The 21,913-nt window shown below is 36.5% G+C and overlaps 2 protein-coding genes across 3 annotated transcripts; both read left to right on the top strand.

The window, feature by feature from the left end:
* The first annotated feature begins 911 nt into the window (after nt 1-911).
* LOC131791523 (adhesion G-protein coupled receptor D1) lies at nt 912-11,079 on the top strand. 2 transcript variants are annotated; one of them, XM_066167787.1, is made up of 18 exons: nt 912-1,168; nt 3,612-3,962; nt 4,246-4,280; nt 5,135-5,327; nt 5,632-5,739; nt 5,876-5,963; nt 6,150-6,240; nt 6,449-6,498; nt 6,908-7,046; nt 7,228-7,322; nt 7,758-7,860; nt 8,167-8,317; nt 8,603-8,684; nt 9,081-9,147; nt 9,232-9,314; nt 9,583-9,703; nt 9,911-9,952; nt 10,344-11,079. In XM_066167787.1, exons 1-18 carry the CDS (start codon nt 1,087-1,089, stop codon nt 10,539-10,541), a joined length of 2,079 nt encoding a protein of 692 aa, XP_066023884.1. In that variant the 5' UTR covers nt 912-1,086; the 3' UTR covers nt 10,542-11,079. The 2 variants fall into 2 exon arrangements, with proteins under 2 accessions (XP_066023884.1, XP_066023885.1); XM_066167788.1 differs by lacking the exon at nt 9,911-9,952.
* A 99-nt stretch (nt 11,080-11,178) lies between these two features.
* Nucleotides 11,179-21,489, top strand: LOC131773594 (adhesion G protein-coupled receptor L4). The gene is made up of 16 exons (XM_066167801.1): nt 11,179-12,296; nt 14,205-14,234; nt 14,748-15,115; nt 16,472-16,661; nt 17,248-17,352; nt 17,707-17,794; nt 18,086-18,164; nt 18,695-18,741; nt 18,994-19,123; nt 19,286-19,380; nt 19,712-19,814; nt 19,912-20,062; nt 20,194-20,278; nt 20,549-20,615; nt 21,138-21,220; nt 21,360-21,489. Exons 1-16 carry the CDS (start codon nt 12,221-12,223, stop codon nt 21,487-21,489), a joined length of 1,827 nt encoding a protein of 608 aa, XP_066023898.1. The 5' UTR covers nt 11,179-12,220.
* The last annotated feature ends 424 nt before the right edge of the window (nt 21,490-21,913 follow it).

The following is a 21,913-nucleotide window of genomic DNA, read 5'->3' on the forward strand; positions in this document are numbered from 1 at the left end:
AAAGAAATAGCAATGATTATCACATCCTTGAATCCGTCTTAATTTTTCCTTTTCTTCTTTTCCTCTATATCCTTGACCTAATAATTCTCGTTTTGCCGGCATTAAAATGAAATATTTTATTTCCTTCTAATACCAATAGCATAAGGTTTAAAATCCTTATTTTACATCCTTCAATTGCCATCTGCTGTCAACTTAGTTAATGTGTTGTCTTAAAAATGTCTATATTCGTAATAACGCCAATCAAATAGTTTGAGGAGTTAAATCTTAAAAAAAGGTTTTTACGTTTCAAATTGTCAAAGGAAAAATATAATTTTTTTGGTCTTTCATTTAGGGGTACAAAAAGAAGGGAAATATATTGTGATTAGAGAATTTCCCCCGGCAGAAATGATAAAATATTCATCCAAAAATTTGCTCAACCTCATGACAGTTTGTCATGCAAACTAGGAAATTCAGCCGTTTTCAATAAGGACACCTATTGAGTTGAACACTCTTTGTTTTGTTTTAAACCTCATTCATTACACATCTCTCATTGGCGATTTTGTTAACACAAATACGCCAGTCTGCGTCTAAACTATGGGTGAATTAGAATTTTAAAAAATACCGGAAAAAAGCAGTGGTGCGACTCATTGACTTGTCATTAGCTATTTCATATTAAGAAAATAGCAAGTTTGAAAACTATTTTGTTGGTGGAGAATTTTATTGGAAAAAAGTAGCTAGGCTGAGAACATTTTCGTTTCCTCTATAACGAACACAATGAAAAAAAAACATCCGCTTTGAGCAATTTTTAATTCACAGCCACCTGCAATTTTCCCAGTGGTTTCCATGACACTTTTGGGTATGAGAAATAATTATTCTTTTCATGTCTTGCTATTGTCTCAATTTATAAAGTAAATACGGACCCAGCTAGTCAATTTAGTGCCAACAAACCTAAGGAATAATGTGTTAGAAACTCACACCTAGTTTGGTCTCTGCTCTATTCCTTGTTCGCTCAAGATCGAACGTATCTCTGTGTGTAACGTCTACCCAAAGCCATTGAAAAAAAGATTAATACCTTCATCACTATTTCACGAGACAGTGATCTCAACAATGCCGAATTCATATCGGAAAGTTCGAAAGGAAACTCTAGCCAAAATGTTCTGGATAATGGTTTTTCTTGCACTAATGGTTGGTGAGTATGAAAAAGTAAAATGGTAACCTTTATGTATGTAAACTTTTAAAAAAATCGATATGTTAAGTAGGCTATTGGTTCTATGTTGTACTTTCAATTTGGCTTGTTTTTCGACGGAGCCCTTTGAAGCTCTCTTAGACGCTCTTTAAAGGAAAAGTACGGTATAGAAAACTTTAATTCTGGTGAAAGAACTCTTCCTTAGGAATCCGAAAATAATTCCCGTTTTATCCAGTTCGGAACGGAACCCACACAAATGCAGTTGAAACAAACAAATTCCAATTCGCCAAGCACTGAGACGTCATTTGTGGTACAATTGATATCCTAAGCTAACAATGTTCGACAACGGGAGACTTCCTGACGCTCTCCATGTAACATGAGGCTCTGTTTATATATACATCAAACAAACTTGGAATAGGAGACCTCCTATATTAAATTTTCCCAAGGTAGGCTATGTGGTAATTCTTTAAAGTACCCTTACTTTCAATTTTATCTTGTTCACTTCCATATTTATATTCCATAATTTACAAAAGTAAAAGATTGAATTTCCTTGATCTAGTGACCTCCATTAGGTAAACAAAGCATACAAGCTATAAAGGTCGATTTACAATTTAATCAAAACTATAACAAAATTCTCGAACGTGATTGGTTATCATGAGCCCGATTTGAGCACTAATAGGACAGTGTACGCGTCATGCTTGTTATTTGGACAGTGTAATAGGACGGTTTACGCGTCATGCCTGTGTAAGTGGACAGAACGCGTCATATCCGCGCGCTATTTTCTCGCATTTCTCCGAGTTAACTAATGTTTTTTTTTTCTTTTGTTTGTTTTTTTTTTTAATATAAAAACGCATATCCGATGTCTAGTTTCTTTCTCGAATTTTGTCATAGTTTTGATTAATTGGTAACAGGACTTTGTGTCGTCCAATTCTGTCTGAAATCATACCCGCTTAGTGGTCGTCCGATTTTCTTAATCATTTGTATGATTAGAGATCGAATTGGACTCCACTCAAGTTGACAATAAACTGCCACTGTTTTTTTAAATTTTTTTTATTTTGTGTGTGTGTGTGTGTGTTTTCTCCGGTTTTCATCAGACTAACTTGCAAACAACTTTAGCGTTTTGTTTGGATGAGGTTTGTGAAAAATTTTTATTCTGTCGTTGCCTACTCTTTTGACAGATGATCTTCGAGTCTCTCATTTCTCACTTGGTGGTTGCCAATAAGGGCTATTCTGAAAACATTGGCTAGTAAACACATAGGCTCAAATGATCCGTGCTAAGTAATACACTGAAGCTTGGCCCTTGCAATTTCAGTAACAATTCACATCACTCAATTAGCAATTTGAAATAAATCCGTCGCGGGCACTGCGCTGTTCTTTTGTAGAAACTCAAAAATTGTCATTCCAGAAACAAAGATTTTATTTTAGAAGAATTAATTACCTCCGATTCCAGATCGAGTCAATCGCCAAGAAAATTCATTTCTTGAAAGCATAAATTCTTGTTTTCTGATGGCATCTCATGACAGTTGCCGCAAGAGCGCCACTCGCGATTTCCAAGTCGTGAGCGCGTAGATGTCTCTCCTTTTATCTATTCCTGAGTTTCTTCGTCAACAGCGATTTCTTCTTCTCCTGAAGCCGAGCTATGTTGCGTCTCAAAAATGAATGGCCGTATTACACCGTCTTGATTAAGATCCATGTCGAGAACTGAGTCATTATCGCTCTCTTCGCCGCTGTTTTCTTAGTTTTTTATCCTTCTTGGTCGAGATTACAATGCCTGATCATCACTAAGTCAAAACAAGGATAGAGAATTTAAATTTTGAAATCTCAAATTTTTTAATCGTGATTTCTGGCAACAAAAACACAAAACATGTCAGGAACTTTTGATTTAGGCAAACGTTTTATAGAACGTACTTCCCCTTTGCGGGGAGGGTAATTCAGGGGGTCCAATTTTTTTTTTTTTTTACTTTTTCATTTTTTTAAAGTTAATTTACCAATTTATATCACTTTTGCACTCCTTAAGTATAATACAAAAGGAAACTTTATGTTTTATCAAAGTATTTCCGTCAAGCACCGATTATTTGTTCTGTGCTTTAGCAATATACGTACAGACGTGGACGATGGCTTCTTGTGTTTAGTTACAGCTGTGTGATGATTTTCGTTGATTTTCGCGCTGAACCCAAGGATACCAAAGGGTATGCTCAACGATACTTGAAACAGGCTATCGCATGGATATGTATTTCTGTGCTCTTTTTAGTGACTATCGCATCGTCTTTATCGAGCAAGTAACTGAAATGAGTAATGGAAATTGGGACAGTCACCAACGAATGTTCTGCTCCCTAGTAATAATCTAACAGGAAATTTAAGCTCAAAAAGAAATGTTTGAGTCGTCATTGAGAGTTAGGTACAGTCAAGTATTTTCTCTCAAATTTAATCCATGTTTGTTTTTCAGGTCATAGTAACCAGTGCTCCAGGAAACACGCAGAAATGAAAGTTTCGTGGATAAAAGACAACTGTTCGCGGATTGATGACATAACTGGGGAGCCCTCGTTAAAAATCAAATGCCGCAGAGGGAATTGTGCTGAGTGGTGCGAAACCTTCGCTGATTGTCTCCAGCAATCCATTGAGTGGCGGAAAAAATGCACACGGAGGTTTAAAAAACTCTTTAGGGGACATCGCCGGACAAAGATCAAGGTGAAAACCAGAGGAAACCAGTCATCATATAACATTGACGTCAAATTTTGCGGATGGAAGGGTCGTTATCAAGTTTACAAGTTATCTAATGGCGCATCGCAAGAAAATGGTATGTATAAGGTTCCTTTTGTTTTAAACATGAGATCATTTCTCATTAAGAATTTCATTAATTTGTTTATTCATAAATCCATCCGGCCGTCCGATCTCTCGATCGCTCCTTCGCTCTTTCGATCCCAGTCAGTCATCTATCAATCTCGTGTTTTCGTTAATCATCAGTTTACTTTTTAATTTATTTATTATTATTATTTTTTTATTGCCCCCTCGTTTATTCAAATTACTAAACCATTTTTCGGGATTATGATGAGTGCTACTTATACGTCCTTTCTACATAGGTGATCTGCAAGAAGGGGAAAACTTACGCAAAGAGGTACTCTATTTATGTTTTTGAAAAAACATGTATATCGCTTTAAATTTTTTGGGTAAGAATTTAGTTCTCGCTTCTTGATATCCCTGCATAGATTACGTCACTTTTCATCTTGAAACTCCTTTATGCAGAACTGTCTGTATCCCCACAATTGACATGAAAAGGACGTTGCTGTGTTTATAACACGGAGGCAGTGCGAATGTTGATATTAACGCACACGCAGACCGTAATGATGATAGATGATAAAAAACATCATGGGATCTATTTACAAATAGAGAAGCCATGAGTTTGCTCTTTTCTGTTGTAAGGCATGCAGGAAGCAGTAAGGCACGAGAAGTGATCTCCTATCCCCCTCTCCCCCCCCCCCCTCCTCCCTCCAATATACTTGCTACAATAAGCCAATCAGAATCCTTGTTCGAAAGGTTCAAACAGTCTGATTGGTTGGACAAGGTGTCATAAATGTCAAACCATCAAAATTCATAAAATATCAAAGTTCTGCAATAGATCACAACCTGGAATAATTTGGGCGGCCGATGTAATTTCTGATGCTTGCTTCACTGCGATGACCGGAGACTGCTGTGACGATCTAGCCGCGATGGACCTCAGCATGATCGCTTTCGCTCTGGCACCGGCTTGATTTGTATGAATTTTAACAGTTATGCCAGTTTGGCTATATTTCTCACAATTCCGTTTTGTTTTGTTTTGTTAACAACTTAAACTAGATGCGAACTTTTGTGTGATAAGGTTTATCGTTCCCTTTTTAAAATTAAACCATTTTACCGTTTTTTTGAGGATTTGCTCAGCTCTTTGAAGTTCGTTGCCCTTTTTGAAATTAAACCATTTTACTGTTTTTTTAGTACTTGCTCAGCTCTTTGAAGTCCGTCACTGAGTATTATTCCGATGAGATACGCAACAAAAGTGAAGATAAGAAGGAGAAAATAGAGGAAATGTTTTTTGAATTGACCACGTTGGAAACATCCTTGCTGGAAACTGCACAACTCAAATTCAATCACACAACAAGCGAATTTAATATGAGCAGCATTTATGCAGGTAAGGCATTTTCTTAATATAATAAGTATGTTGAACGTCACTGTCGTTCCGATTCAAGGGCTGGCCATGAAGAGATGTCCATTACATGAAATAGCCTCGCAATAACATTTAAGAACAACATAATTATACTAAGCATCAATAAACTAGTTCTTACTGTTCTATCTGTTTCGATTAAAACCTGATAATTTTGTTTTCTCTTAAAAGGCTTAGGTAACCTTTTTCCCCTATCGAGTCAAACTGATCATTTTTATTGTTGATATTACTAATTGTTATTATTGATATCATTTTTACACCTTTCCGTTAGATGTTCTGGTCAGGAAAACTTTCTACCAAAATGAAAGCCACCACTTTCGTCTGGAAGAACCTAATGGGGAAAATTTCCTGAGCATTCCATCGGGAAACTTGGACAATGGTTAAAAAAGTTTATTTAAATATTTCGTGTTCCAATATTATTTACTTATTGATGCATTTAGCTATGTTTTCATTTTAATTTTGTTAGTCGATATGGCGAAATTCATGAAATCGTTTCATCTTTATCGTTTACTCAGGTTCAGTAGTACTCGGAATGATATACAAAGACCTCCATCAACTATTCATCACTAACCAGACAGAGAACAGTACTCTGAACAATTCCAGGTCACCCGGCAATTATAACTATACGTTTATTTTCCATCTTTGTATGCATAAACGACTGATAAATTTCCTTCACGCTAGAAACTGAAGGGTTTTTTACGTTAGACAATTTATATCTATTTCTCTTCTGTATACTTGAAACGGTGCATTTGAAGTTTAGTGATTCTTACTTTCATCGCTCTGAAATAGGGAAGTCACCTCCATTATTATGGCTGCCACAATAACTCCTCCACCCAAGAAACTTCAGGAAAATATAACTTTGAAGTTCAAAAACATTAAGGTAGCGAGACTTACGCTGTTCTTTCCTGCCGATTTTGTTATACCTTGTCATTTCTGGTCGAGATTAAGTGACTCTATTAGCTGTCTGAAATGAAATTCGCCTTTTTTCAGTATGAATGTATTGTTTATGAATTCTAATTTCGCTAGATTTCGATTCATGGTGCAAATTGTGTTTCATTGTATAATTTATTATTGTTTCATTATTTTAGAATTCAAATAACAAGAAAAAGTGTATGTTCTGGAACATGTTGGATGATAGGTAAATATTATTCGAATGTCCCTCTTTTTTTTTTTCCTTTTTTTTTTCTTTTTTTCTATTCAACTCTTATCATGAGGCTAGCGTTGGGCTAATTAAGTGGGAATAATGTATGATTCATGCTTACCGGCGTCGTCTCAGGTTGATGCGGACACTTATATCTAAATTAAGTCAAGTCGCGAAAATTATCCAGTTAGCTAAATTGTGTTGCCCTTTGTTCAAATTTTTTTCACGTAAGAGCAAAGTTTTGAGAACTAGTGAAATACATGAAAGTTCTCACAGGAATCATCGTCTAACAAACGGATTTTCACACTTTGATAAGTTACATTCATAAAAAGATATGGGGTTCCGTTCGCATGACTTGTGCACTAAAATCTCACTTGATCGATAAATTATCTATCTTACGTTTCAGTTCCATTGGCTGGTCAGGAGAAGGGTGCTATGTCAAATCTACTGATGCATACCAAACAGAGTGCACCTGCAATCATTTGACTCATTTTGCTGTTCTTCTGGACACATCTTCTGGAACAGAGACTGCCGATATATCAGCGGTAAGTGTCACCACAACGCCTGCAACTCCCCTGTACGATGGTATTTGCTGGTACATTCAAACAAATACCTATTACTTTAACATTTTAGTTGTTAAGGTAGAATAAAACTTGGTTAAGTCAATGTATTAAGATTTGTAAGTCTTTTAAAGTATTGTTATCATTTATATTTTCACCCATAAAGAATGATGAAAAGAACTTGGAAATTCTCACATACGTCGGGCTGACCCTCTCTGTAATTGGGATCTCATTGACGATAATCAGCTATGTTACTCTCACGTGAGTTAAGTAGTTAGAAATTAGAAATGTGTGTTAGTCAAAAAAGTGGACAATTGATCGAAAAAATGTTTCCAAGTATGCTGGGTTCTGTCAAAGGACAGACACGAGTGATACCCAGACCGTACTAACCGTACTTTGCTCCTTGTTTCCTCATTTCTTTGAGTTCCATGATGACGAGAAGACCTGGAGCCATCTATTGTATTCCTCGAAAAAAAAAATTATGATACGAAAAAAAAAAAAAAAGGGGGAACCCGTATCACTAACAATATCCTAGTCCTAACTTCTTAAAAAGAAAGAAAGAGTTATATTTATAAAATAAAGGGAAAAAACAATCACCTACATCGTAAATAACGAATGTCTCTTTTATTTCTTTTTAATGTTTTTTTTCTTTTCTTCTCTGGTCTATTTTTTTTCTCGTTTTTCTTTGCATGCCAGAGACATGAGACGACCTTTATCCCAGATTCGAGTGAGTCTCGTCGCTTCTCTTGGAGCAGGACAAATCATGTTTCTTGCCGGGATTAGAGCGACTGGGAACAAGGCAAGAATTCCGTGGAAATTGAAGTGTTTACAGTCCAAAACTGGGCAGTTTTAAATATTTCGGTTTTTTTTTTCTTTTTTTTTACATTTTTACTTTTGTCCGAAATTAGTTTTTTTGTATTTCAGTTAAAAACGGGGTTTATTATGAGCTGTGCTTCCTCTAAATCTTTCTTTTCGATTGGTCAGTTTCCAAAAAGAGTCAGGACGACAGCATTATTAATATTTACGAAGCAAATCAATCATGTGTCATTGTATATATCATTCAGGCAGATTGCAAAAATCCGTTTTCGTTTTCTATTTTCTCCAGGGAAGTTGCGTTACAGTGGCGGCCCTTATGCAGTACTTTTTGATGGCCGCCTTCTGCTGGATGCTGGTCGAGGGAATCTACCTCTACCTGTTTATTGTAAAGGTCTACAACGTTGGCAACAAGTTAAGAATGTGCCATGGAATTTCATGGGGTAAGGTACTCTATGGCTATTAAAATATTTAAACACTTTTAGTACCATCCTTTTATGTTGATCTAGTAACCTATGTCCCAGAAGTCCAACTAATTTTAGAAACAGTTTCTTCGAATTCAAGAATACGCGGCCAGGAACATACTCTATCACTTATATTGCGCAGTACATTCCTATATAGCTCTGACTAGGGGGGTTCAAAAGGTAAATATCTAATGTGGAAAGGTAAATTATGCCCTTGACAAGTGAGAATAAGTTTCAAATCTGATTTTTGTTTCAATTCTGTAGGCCTTCCCGCGCTCGTCGTTGCCATATCACTGAGTATTGCAGCTGGAAAAGATGGGATCGGAAGTTTTTTGGCTAATAAATAGTTAGGAGAGTTTCATTGTACTGATCTAATGTCATCACACTCAAGTTTCCAGGAACTGATGTAACACAAGTATTTTAGAAAACGAACAACGAACTTGTTACAGCTGAAAAAAATGCACGTATAATTCAAAAAATGATCCTTTTTCGTTTTTTTTATGTACCGGCTTATTGTTAGTGTGTTCTAAGATGGAAGAAAAAAGTTCTGAGCCTTAAGATCGGTTTTGAATCGGATTGTTTAGGCTGTAATTATGGATTCCATTCAGATTCAGTCTATATTCTGTAGAAAAGGCATTCAATGTGTGGAAAGTCCATATTGGTATTTCAAGTAATCATTTACAATCACATCATCTATTTATAGCTTAACCTGTTTTTGTTTTGTTTTATGTTTTTATTAAAGCTGCTGGATGTCTTCTACCAATGGTCTGATCTGGATATTTATAGTATTTGTCGTGCTGATTGAATTTGTAAGTGAAAATAACCAGGATTATCATTATCGAAACTAAGAAAAACTTTCATGGGGTTCACATGGGTCTATTTTCTTCTTTAAGTTTAACATTCTGATCCTCGGGCGGGTGATCAAGGAGATGGTGACTATGCAACAAGAGAAAGACAAACGTAGCGAACAAATAAGGTATGGTCTTCTCCATAGAAGGAAATCCGGCTTCCGGAATGTTGGGTCTTGGAATCAGCTCCTTCTCTAGAAAACAACAATCTGGAATCCAACCTTTTCAAAAATCTACCGAGGAAGAGTCCTAAGTCCGAAAAGGAACAATGAGAAACCATCTTGATATAATTTCTACCTAATATAGCTTTTTCATCAACAATCACATCATCAAAAGTCCCTTATTTTGCTCTTTTTTTGTTATTGTTGTTGTTTTTATTTGTTTTGTTTTATCTAGACTTGGTGTGAAGGCATGCATAGTTATGATTCCTCTGCTGGGAATCTCGTGGTTATTTGGGTTATTGGCACCCTTACACAAAGCTTTCGCCTACATCTTCACGATCCTCAACTCTTCACAGGTGAGATGTAGATAAATGTCTGTGGAGATCAAAAGACGTTATATTCTGTCAGATGCACAGTCCCGTGAACCTTGGGATGGTGTTATGTTGAACTCATTACTCTGCCAACTCAGTGGTTTAAAAACTGTGTAAATCTCGTGAAAATCATAATCAAATCATCATCGTCATGATTTAAAAAAAGCTTCTCACATCCCTTTAATTCAACAGGGTTTCGTGATCTTTCTTCTTCACTGCGTGAGGAATAGCGAGGTCAGTGATTTATCGCTTAAAATTGCATCACAAGGTCCGGTCTTACATCGGTTTTTGAAATTACCGTGGAGACTAGGAAGTTCTATTTAATTTAAATGTTATTTCAAAGAAATTAAGCTCTAGTTCAAAGGGCTCGTGCATAGAAACAGACTAACTGGAAAGCAAAAGCAACAGGACAAACGGAAGAACTATAGGACCAAAATTATCATTGTACTCACATGTTCTCTAGGGTATGGAGCTCCACAAGTGCTGAATGACGTCTAATTTAGTTGTGACTTGTGAGAATTGGCTGCTGTTGAAAGCCTGTACATCACAAAGTCGAGGAAAAAAGAGTACGACTTACAAACTCCTTGAATGCGAAAATGTGGCTAATTTAACTTGCAATTTACAGTTAAAAGCTCGTTTGAGAAGAAGGATTCAGGCCATCTTTCCAGCAATGGATGTTGGAACTAGCACTAAACGAACATCCGTAATGCCCTCAGAAGTAAATGAGGATTCCACAGCCATTGCTGCGCCGAGAAAAATAAAGGTTCACCCACTGAGTGACGGCGAAAAAACTAAAAGAGTCTCGAACAAAACCTCTATGTAGTTGCCGATATGTTACATTGTACATAACAACTATAACTTCGTAGTGCGGTATATACAAGCAAGATATTGTAAGTAAGGAATTCGTCAGCTAATTATTCAATATAATATCAGAATAGAACTCTTACATAAAGGCCACGAAAAAAAAAAAAAACAAAACAAAACAAAACGATACTCAGGGAAGTAAATAAGTCGCTCTCTCTAGTGACGAGAGTCCTAATTTGTTTCAAGTTTTTTCAGCTGCTAAAACTAAACCTTTAGTTGGTTTGTTAGTGCATTGCCTGTGATTTGAGACCAGAGCCCGGTTTCTATACAAGAAACTATTGAACGTTGAGGTTTTGATCTGCTATTTGTAGATGCATATGCATTTTGAATTAATTTCTGCTAACTCATGATTACCAAACGTAAAGCATTTCATGTTCTTAGAAAGTTAATTTAATTGATGAATCCATGGTATGACATTTGCATCTGCTTTTAAAAAGATGGAAACGGCCAACATTTAAAGCTTGTAATTAAAGCTCTCCGTGGAGATTGAGACCATATTAATCTTAGCATGTCTCTTTACAGCGTAGGTCAATTTAAAAAGAAAAAAAAAAACTTTTGGCATCCCCCCCTTAAAAAACCAAGCAAAGTTGAGGCTTTGTAATTTGGTCGATATAGTCTCTTAACATCGCCTTAGGGGTTACTGTACTGCCTTCGCTCTGCAAAGCACTACAGGGATAGGATAAAGGACAGAGTGTTAAGACTTCCCGTGGCTTACGCATGTCTGGGCCATCTAAGGACTTGGCGTAGCCTGGCTGCCTAAAGCAGTTTAGCTCCAACCAATTTTGTTTCCTTCTTTTTTTTTTTTTTTTTTTTTTTTTTTCGTGCATTTTGGACTGTCTGTCGCTTGTTATCACCTTTTAATAAAACAAAAACGAAAGAAATTTGGACGAGAGACATTCAAAGAACCCAATGCTTTTCCACTCGAGAGACTGATAAAGCAATACCAATTATCTACTTAACTACATATTTTGCCTCCGCTGAACATAAGCTGATAACGGCAAGTAAATTAATCTTCCAAAAAAACATTATGTGTTTGCGTGACAAGCATTTGGCATTTTAATTACCATTTCAATCATACTGCCTCAGGTCATTGACATAAAGACCCTGTCAGCTTTCAACTGAAAACAAAACACAGAATGGTAGAATTAGAATATTAGGTATCTTTTCTTCACCGCGTCTGTATTGTATTCGGTTTGATTAATAGCCGGATACCCGATAGTCACAAGAACAAATTCCAGTTTGATTTGCATGAGAAAACTGAAAATAACACTGAATCTAAATTAAATGTCATATTATGGAAAACCATATCTTTTTATAACTATTTCATTATTAGTGTACGGGGCGATATTAGTCTATCCATAATCATAATCATCCACCTGTTTTTGTCTGTAATTATGACAATGTGACAGTAGAGATGTTATTATGAATCTACGAGCTGAAAAGCTAATTCCTTTTAGGCCATGAGGGGAAAGGGTTCGCACTCAAATCGTTTATAGTCTCACTCTGCACTAAGTGAGATTTTCACCACATCATTTTAACATCGCTGTGTAGGGCCCTAAGTGAAGCAGTCTGAATAAGTGCTCTTCGCGAGGCAAATTCGCCGCTCTTAATATTCTCATCGATAATTTGGATCCTTGAATGTTAAAGAAGAACCCCCTCTTCTGGACGAAACCTTTTGACGAAATGCTTTTGCATGGAATCTTAATCATTTTTGGTAAGTACTTATATGAAACCAATTCGCTGTAGTCAAGCAGTTTAACTAGCTTCCTGTTATGTTTTCCTCCTGATACCATCACAATATGTTTCCCAAATTCTTTGATGCAATTGATCGACGTGAAGTCTGGAACGAAAAAGAAAAAGGAGGAGATGAAAACAATTTTGAAAGCCGAGAGCTTTTTTTTTTAATTTCTCCAGATTGTTCCCTTTGTCATATCATAGCTATAGCTAAATCGAAAGACAAACACGATGTAATTTAGGTGGCGAAACCGGAACACAAGAGATACCCCCTTTCCTGAAATTCTTGCCCAAACGTTATTGATTTTCTCTGACCTATTTTTATTTTCCACGCGGACATTGAGCACGACCGTCTTATATTAATTTCCTTTCTTGTAGTTAACGTAGTTGTTCGTTAGAGAGAGGTGACAATGGAACGGCTTTCTCTATTTAAGCAGATGTACTTTTTAGACCGTTCTATTGATTTAAGCGCTCTCTTACGACGGAAGCCTTTCAAGCAATAATTAGACCAGAAAACAGAAATCGATCTGAAATGTTTCAAATATATGAGTCATTATAGTAATAAGTTACGAGAATTGTGCTAGGTTTTTTTTTTTTTTTATTCTGGGCGACTCTCAAGAAAAACTCTACCGATGTCCCGGTATAGTTTACATAACAGAAACACTGAATTCTGACGGAAAAATAGGCATCACAGGGCCCTATAAGTTATCAAGGCCTCTTCAGGGTCTCATACTTCACTGGGTAAAGCTTACGATACTGTTACATTTTCTTTTAGTTATCTAGTTAGAGGCAATCTCTGAAAATTCCACCTTGTGTCCATTGCTATAGATGCTTTGTTTTATATACAAAAAATAAATAATAATAATAATAATAATTAAAAAATTTAAACATTTCCAATTTTTTTTTATTTTGACATGAGGATTCAAACTCGGCACAATTCCTTTGACTAGTTAATCTCTCACTTCATGTTCGTTTTAAAGGATCCTTCGACCACAAACATTGCGCGCTTATCCGCTATTTTCTATGCTATCTAAACTCGTGTAATTTTCATTGTGGTCTATCATCCAACCGCATCAGAGCGATTTAGATATATTAAGGTCTTAGATGGTTGTGGCAGTCTTCTGAAATTATGAGTTGTTTATTCTAGACACATATTTTAGTTTCTCGCAATTTCCTCGAGGAAACTTCTTGTATCTGGAACCGTCGATGGCTTCTCGCGTTCCTTCACTTGAAAGGCTTAAAGCCACGGAGAGAACGAAATGGATTTTACTTTAAAGGCCACCTTCTACCTGTGGAATGGCGGGAAGTCTTGGCTAAAAGGTTCAACTAAGAGCCAATTTGTAGAGATTTTATTGCATCAAAGCGTCGACAAACTCCGCGCGAGGTGCGGGACACAAGAAGCAAATGACGAGTCAAAAAAGTATTACTACTGCCATTCGCAAGCGATTTTAAACTTCTGCCCTCAGGGTAGCTCTGACCAGGATATGTTTTAATGACTTTCCTTTCCAATGTGATTAAGTGCGTTGGTTTTTAATAAGGTGTCATTTTCTCCACATTGGCGTCACATACCTTCCATTCCCTTCTTTACGTATATTTTGAAACTCTGTACGTTTCCACCACAAGTGAAGGGTGTCAGATTTGTTTTTAGGGTGCGTAACGCTCCTCCCTCTACAAATCCTCCCTCTACGACTGGTAAAGCACGACACTTGCAAGGCGTTGAGTGAAATGCGAACAATTTTATGAGCAGTTACCCCTATATGGTTGACTAGGTAGTCTTACGTCTCCTTCAGGTATCTTATTATCTAAGTACTTGTTTTTCTATTGATTCCCCCGACCCCCTCCCGTCTCCACCCCTCAATCATTTCTTTTGGTTTTGTCTTTATTTCAGGTGCTATGACTGTGCCAACTTCAGCACGAGGTATGTATTGTTTTGCTTTAAAAAAAAAAAAAAAAAGAAAATTAGAAAATTATCATTAAGGTTCAAAATTGTTCAACTTATTATCCTCTGTCGTCAGAGGTTATACACTATATTATATCTTGCCAGATAAATCATAAAATGTGACCTAGTCCAAAAGATCACTGATTTGTCATTGCTGGTAATTATTCCTACGTAATAGGGGGGACAAGTAAACAAAGGGAGGTTTCGGTCTATAAACTTTAAAAAGTGGCATCAAACTCAAAGCGGGCCCATCTTAAACAATTCAGAGAAAATTCAGAAAAAGCTTAGGGTTCTGAAAACCCTAGTTATCTCTAGCTGGGGTGGAATTCGAGTAGTAAAAGGAAAAAAATCAAGTGAAAAGAAAGTTCAATCAAGTAAATTTACTTACGGAAAAATACTAATTTAACAAAAATATAAAAAGTATGTGAACGAACGAGGAACAGCATTGACATTTAAAAATGTCTCCATTTAATGTTTTCGTATCTAACGCAGATGGGCATTGCTCCCGCCCTGATGAAACACTCGGACCCTCAGAGCTGAACGGTTCAGACTGTCAGCAATATGTTAGAGAAATGTCTCGGTACTGGCATAGGATGAAATGTGGCAATGAAACACCTGCATCTATTGACGAAACCTGTTGTCACTCTTGGTGTGAGGAGCTGACCTCCTGTTTCAGTCAGTTGCCTCCTTGGAAAAAAGACTGTGTTAGAATGTGGAGGTGTAGGAAAAAACCTCGCAAGCAGATTTCGATTATATTGACAAATACAACAGACTCGTCGTATTTGGGCAGAATCAAAGTGAAACAGTGCTGGGCGAAGAAACCGAATTTTCCCGCCATTAAGATAACACCATCAAGCGAAGTACGTGTATTTGATTTTCTTGTAACATTTTTAGTGCCTGTTGTTGTTGTTACTTTAATTTCACCCTTTAGAGAGTGTAGAAACCAATCCCACTCTTAGCCCCAGTCGGCGCAGCTATCAATACAAGTTCGACTTTCAAGCAAATAAGAGGAGTGAGCTCTAGTAGAAATTAATGTCGTGGCGAGTACGTTTTCCAGTATTTCCTATGTTATTCATATTTTCTATTTATAATCTTGTAATCGGTTATTCCATTCTTAATCCATTAGTATAGGTAATCACATGATTTCGAGTGCAATTTGGAATAAATAAGCAAGAGTAAATTCTCTTAAAGACAAACAGAATTTGTGGTCTTTGAAAAAATTAACAAGTGCTTGTTTATTCCAAATTGCACGAGAAAAATCATGTGATTACGCGTTAATAATATACATGGAAAAATACGAGATGGCTTATCATAATTAAATATAAGCAGAGCGCGCGCATCAAGTGCAAAAAATAATTTATTCAAACCGTGCCTTCGGTCAAAACAACCACGTAGGATCAAAACAATAATAGGCAATGATATCTTCCCCTTTTTTGAGGTGCAAGAAAGTTCAAAGTCCGACTAAACAGTTCAAGGAATAGTTCAGTCTTTGTCCGAAGCACTTTCGATGAAATGGAATCATCGTTTCCGAGGTTTAACTATGACTGTTTTTAATTTCGGCGTTGGATCGCTCGAGCAAAGTGTTAAGCTGGGTCGGCTCGTAATTTTCGATTTCCTTGGCAATTACCTTCTCTAAACACCACTTTTTCCAAACTGACAACCAAAAAGCAGTGCTTTTTATAGTGTTTTCGTTGTTTAAGCTGTTTTTCAGCTGCGGTGGCGAAAGAAAACCTACTTAAAACGCCGGCCATTGTTTCGCTCGCAAATTTTCAAATTTTCAGATTTTGTTGCGCCATCCAAGGAAATTTGATTAGCTATCTGTGAGTTTCTTTGATTATTGACCAATCATAATGTCTGATTTGTTTCTTTCTTTGCACTGAATTAACCCTCTTCTGCACTGAATTAACTCTCTTCTGCACTGAATTACCTGAAAACTGCATTTATCTTAACCAATCAGAACTGAGTAATTTTTCCATGTATATTATTATGTTCGTAATACTTTGCTTAGAAACCATGGCAATAACGTGTAAATAGAAGACTTCGACGTCAGGAAATTAAAACTCCCCTTAAGTTTATTGCTGGTGCCTTGGTTAAAGAAAGCTTTTCCACAGACTGTGTCGCCCAGAGTTTATCAATTCCTTTAACAGTTAGGCTATTGAAGGACATATCTAAACCAACGACTATTACCTTATTGAGACTTTTTTTCGCCTTCTCAGTTTTCAAACAAGAAACTTGTTGACACCATCCTAAAGGAATTGATTGACTCTTCTGGAAATGATGTAAATCAAGAAAAGATGGAACGCACTTTCCTCACTGTCACCAATTTGGAGGAGTTCATTGGGAATTATGCTCAAAATCACCTAAATCAAACCGTACCTAAGATGAACATCAGTAGTAAACATGCAGGTAAGTGGATCTTAAAAGCTGATTTGGAAGTCAGCTCTTGATTTCTAATTCAGAGTTCAGGATGAATACATGCATCATTCGTGGCAGATTTTAGAAACGTTTGCTAACGCTACTACTTATTCGACGTTTTTGGTATAAGCTTTGTCTGTAGCAACCCTCCATCGAATCATTTTCGCGACACCTGAAATGTGTTGGACCTCTTTTAAGGCAGTTTATAACAGCGAATTCCTATGGCTCATCAGTTGTCTCTGATTCCAAGAATTCGTTCTATTTTATATATGTTCTTCAATATCGTCATACATATGAAGTCATAAACAGGGGGAAAATGAATAAATAAATTAAGAATATAAAAATAAGAAACCATTCGAATTCATTCCAGTCATATGTTTATGGATTTAAAAATGATCACCAGCACTTTATCTGACAATTGAATGGAGAACGCTCCTTCGACTGATGATCCCTGCAAACTACTTGCATTTACTACTTCTAAGTGATGGTTCTTCAGTCTTTAAGTCCTAAAACTTTTGAGGACGATAACTTGTTTATTTTGGCCCTCACGTAAAATAAGTCGCTGTTTTGCAATTAGATATTTTGGTCAGGAAGATTTTCCACGAAAATGAGACTGGAGTACAACTTGATGATGATAAAGGAGAAAACTACGTCAGCCTTCCTGTTACAGGCTTCGATAACGGTTTGACAACTATCTTTTTCACTTTTTTTTTAAGCATAGAAAATTATATATTTTTCTCGTATTATTCAAATTATTTTAGCGATTATCTGTGTTCTTGGTTAAAAGGGGGACTGGGTTTAAAATACTTAAGGCATTGAAGGTGAATGGCTGATATCTCAAGCTGGTTGTTTTGGTTTTCTTTTATTTCATTTTCAGTTCATTTCTCCTTTGGTCGAAATGTTTTACTCTTATAACAAGGCTGGGCATACCAATGAAATATGCTAATAAACGCGCAAGGTTTTAAACCGTGATAACTTGTACTTTTTTCTAAAAACTCTCGAAGTAATACAATTGTTTCTATTATTTTCACCTTAGGATCAGTTGTACTTTGTGTCATTTACAAAGATCTCCATGAAGTATTCCTGAAAAAGCAGGCCGACTCTACTCCTCTCAATAGATTCAGGTTTGCTAAAACTTAGTATTGCATTTCGTATCTTTTATTTCAAATTAATCTATTTTGGTTTGCTGATAACCTACGAAGGGAAATGTTAATAATAAAAGAGAAACATCTTCGACCTCAGTTTGAATTTCCCCTTTGTTTTTGTTTCTTTCGTCTTGATTCTCTTTTGCTATCTTTTTATTATTTTCTCTTTTTGTCCTTTGTCGGTCCGTTTGTTTGTTTGATTGGTTTTCTTTTCTTTTTTTTTTTTTTTAATTTTTTTTCTTGTTTATTTGTCTTTTGGTTATTCAACAGTAATATCTTGTCTGCAACGATATGGCCGAGGAACAACACTTTCAGAAAGAATGTTACACTGAAATTTAAAAACCTAGCGGTAAGATACAATTAATCAAGAGAGAGCTCCATCTGCATTCGTAACACTATAAAGAAATTTACCCAGTGCTGATATTTCTGGAAAATTCAAGCCAAAATTTATACTTCCTTTTGCATCCCTTTGATCCATTTTTGTCTCGCTACATATATTGTTGCTGTTGTTTGTTGCTGTCGTTGTTGCTTGTTATCGTGTATGTTGTTGATTTCGTTTGTTTGGTTTTGCTTTACTTTTGTTATTCCGGTTTTTTTTTCCTTTTTTATTCTTGTTTTGTTTTGATTTGATTAGATTTGTCTATTTTCCTTATTATTACAATCATTATTATCAATGTTATCATCATCATCATCGCTATTCTTTTTGTTATTATTATTATTATTATTATTATTATTGTCGTTACTTTTATTATCATTATTAGTGTTGGGGGTGGGGGGTGGGGAAAGGGTTTTAAAAAAAGCCGGTGAGAGCACTCCCATCTCCACATTAGCCACCAAGTCGCTGCACTGCGTAATACTAACAGTACTTTACGGTTTCAGGACGCGCCGGATGGAAGTTGCGTGTTTTGGAATACTTCGGAAAACAGGTAAACAGCTTTGAATGACTTGATGACATCGTTCACTTCAAATAATAAATTTGCTTAAGGACTTTGCTTTTATGCACTGGTATATCACATTGTGTGTTCACCTCTTACTCCTTCTTTCTCTTACTCATTCTTTTTCTCCTTCTCAGGCTTCCGCGTGTTAATGTCTATAAAACTGGCTATTGTTTTGTTTCTTATGTTCATTGACTGACTGCTTTTGACTGCTTTTCTAACTGTTTTCTGATGTAATTCTAGCTGGTCCAGACAAGGGTGTCTCCTGCTATCGAAGAACGAGTCTCACACCGAGTGTAGTTGCAATCATTTGACTCACTTTGCCGTTCTTATGCAGTTTGACAGGGGAAGTAGAGATAACGGTTTAACTAAGGTAAGAATATTGCTAAGCATACATGCATTGATTTCAGAAGGCACTAACACTAGATAGAATTGGTGTAGCACTTTTTCATAAATTTGCATTAATCCAGGTATATGATGTGTGGCACTCTTCCGTTACAAGTATTGAATCACTGTTTTTGTATTCATTTCTAAGACGGACGAAAAAGCGCTGGAAATTCTCACATATGTGGGCTTGTCGTTTTCTCTGGTTGGAATCACTTTAACAATCATCAGTTATACTGTTCTTACGTAAGTACATGACATAGTTACACGCAAGCATTCCAAAGCAAGCCGAGAATATAGACTCAACAAGAAATGATATCAGTTTAATTGTGCATAGCTACATGACAGGACGGATAATGCGTGCACTGTAAGTACCTCCCGTTGTCCCATACAATGCCTTAGAAAAGTTTTCTAAGGCTTTGTATGGGACAACGGGAGGTACTTACAGTGCACGCGTTTTCCGTCCTGTCATGATTCCTTTAAGCAGGCGAGTCGAATCATAAAAATATAACCAGGCTTTGTATAAAATGAGGATAGAACTGATGTAGAATAAAATCAGTCATTTGCTTTTGATTAGAGACATGAGGGGGCCCTTATCTCAGATTCGAGTGAGTCTAGTCGCTTCACTTGGCGCAGGTCAACTTTTCTTCCTAGCCGGAAGTGGTGCTGTTGAGAACAAGGTGAGATATTATATCAAACGAGAAGACAAGAATCTCTTTCGGTAAATCTTTATGACTTTCAACCGACTCTTAGCTCAAATTTTTCATTCCTGTGCAGTCTGCCTGTGTTACAGTGGCAGCTTTTGTTCAATATTTCCTAATGGCCGCTTTCTGCTGGATGTTGATCGAGGGAGTTTATCTCTACCTGTTTGTTGTACAAGTTTACAACATCAACGACAAGATGAAGGTTTCACATGGATTTTCATGGGGTAACTATAAATTAAAAACCCATTCTCTCTTTGATAATCTTTTGAAAATTAAAGATGAATATTGCCATCAGCATCTTAGACATCACCATCGTCATTTGACTCTGTTGTCCCTTCGAATTTCGAATCCACAGGTCTACCCGCTCTCGTTGTTTCCATATCGCTGGGCATTGCAGCAGGAACCGGGCCGGGGATTAAAAGCTATGTCAGCGAGAAGTTGTAAGAAATAAATGATCTTTTTGTCTAGCGATTTCTGTCACGAATCCTGTTTTTGTGTTCTTTTTTTGTTTTTTTTTTGTTTTTTTGTTTGCTTGTTTGCATTGTTTTAAATTTTTGTTTTTGTCTAAAGGTTGGTTTGTTTTTGTTGTTTTGTTATTTCTTTGTTGTTTTCAGTTGTAATCAAACATGGAAAGTACTGCGTACATGCATGGGCAAAAAAGTAATTAATTGATAAATTATCAAAGTTTCGCATAATTAATTTTTATTTAGCTGCTGGATGTCATCCTCTAACGGCACGATCTGGATATTTGTTGTATTCGTTGTGCTGATTGAGTTGGTAAGTTAAATTCCTAAAAATTTTTTTTTTCATTTTTATCTTTCACGCTTTGCTTTCAGGTCTCTTTGCATCGTGAGCATTTTCCCCGCCGCTCTTTTTAACCTCTTTGACTCTGTTCAATAGTTTTCAACAAAACATGAAATATATGAAGGATACATTTTGCTTGAGGTGAACCCTATCGTTGGGAGATGCCGTCAGCGGTTACTGTGCAAGGTTTTTAGGTTGAAAGTCCTGGTTCGAGTCTCTACTGGGTTATTGCGTTGTTTTGTTGGACGAAACGTTTTGCGTTCATAATGATTTTAGCCATCTCCTTCCAGCTGTATAAATGTTTACTGACGAATGGTCAAGGACACCTCAAAAATGTCTTGCGGAATGCTAGGGAAGGGGAAGGGTTAAAATTTTGACGACCATCCGCTAAGGCAAATGGGACCACTTAGCTCAAGTGCAAACTCCTGTTTCCTTTATAAAGTTTGATTGCTTTTAGATTTTGTTTTTTGTTTTCATTCTTATCACTTTTTTCAGTTAAACACATTGATACTGGTGCGAGTTATCAAGGAAATGACGATAATGCAGCATGTAAAAGACAAAATCAGCGAACAAATAAGGTAAGTATTTCAGCAGCGTCAGTGGTAGATTCATATAAGTCATTAGCCTCATACTTTGCTGCCTTATACGACTAGTGTCAACTCACAACAATGGTAAAAGCAAATTATCTTGATTTTCTTTTTTTTCCTGATTTTATAGGCTTGGTGTCAGGGCATGCGTGGTGATGATTCCTTTGCTAGGGATCACGTGGCTACTTGGTCTTCTTTCGCCCCTGCATAAAGTGTTTGCGTACATTTTCACAATTTTCAACTCTACTCAGGTAAACTGAATACAGCTTTTGGTGAATGAAATCCGAGCTCATACGATACCAACGTAAAAGCAAATTCTACGGCAATTTGTTCTATCCCTTCCTTACAAGTTTACCGGGTGGTAAACTTAGTGTAATACAGAGACAAAGTGGAGAACTTGTGATTAATAGCAGTAAAGGTTTGGACATTTTTGCTGCCCAGTAACGTTTAATACTGAGAGGTTTAGGGTTAGGGGGGGGGGGGGGGGGGCTTGTATGAAAGCACTTTAAATCTACTAAAGGCGTTAATGGAATCTCTGAAATTACGATTTAACAGGGCTTCTAATATTCCTCCTTCACTGTGTGAGAAATTCAGAGGTATGTTATCAAATGTTATTTTAAGTCTCTTTGTAAACTTTAGATTTTTGCTCAGAGTTTTACCTGGCAAGGCTTCCACTTTGAAATA

Source organism: Pocillopora verrucosa, chromosome 5 (assembly GCF_036669915.1).
Source record: "Pocillopora verrucosa isolate sample1 chromosome 5, ASM3666991v2, whole genome shotgun sequence".
NCBI classification, from domain to species: domain Eukaryota; kingdom Metazoa; phylum Cnidaria; class Anthozoa; order Scleractinia; family Pocilloporidae; genus Pocillopora; species Pocillopora verrucosa.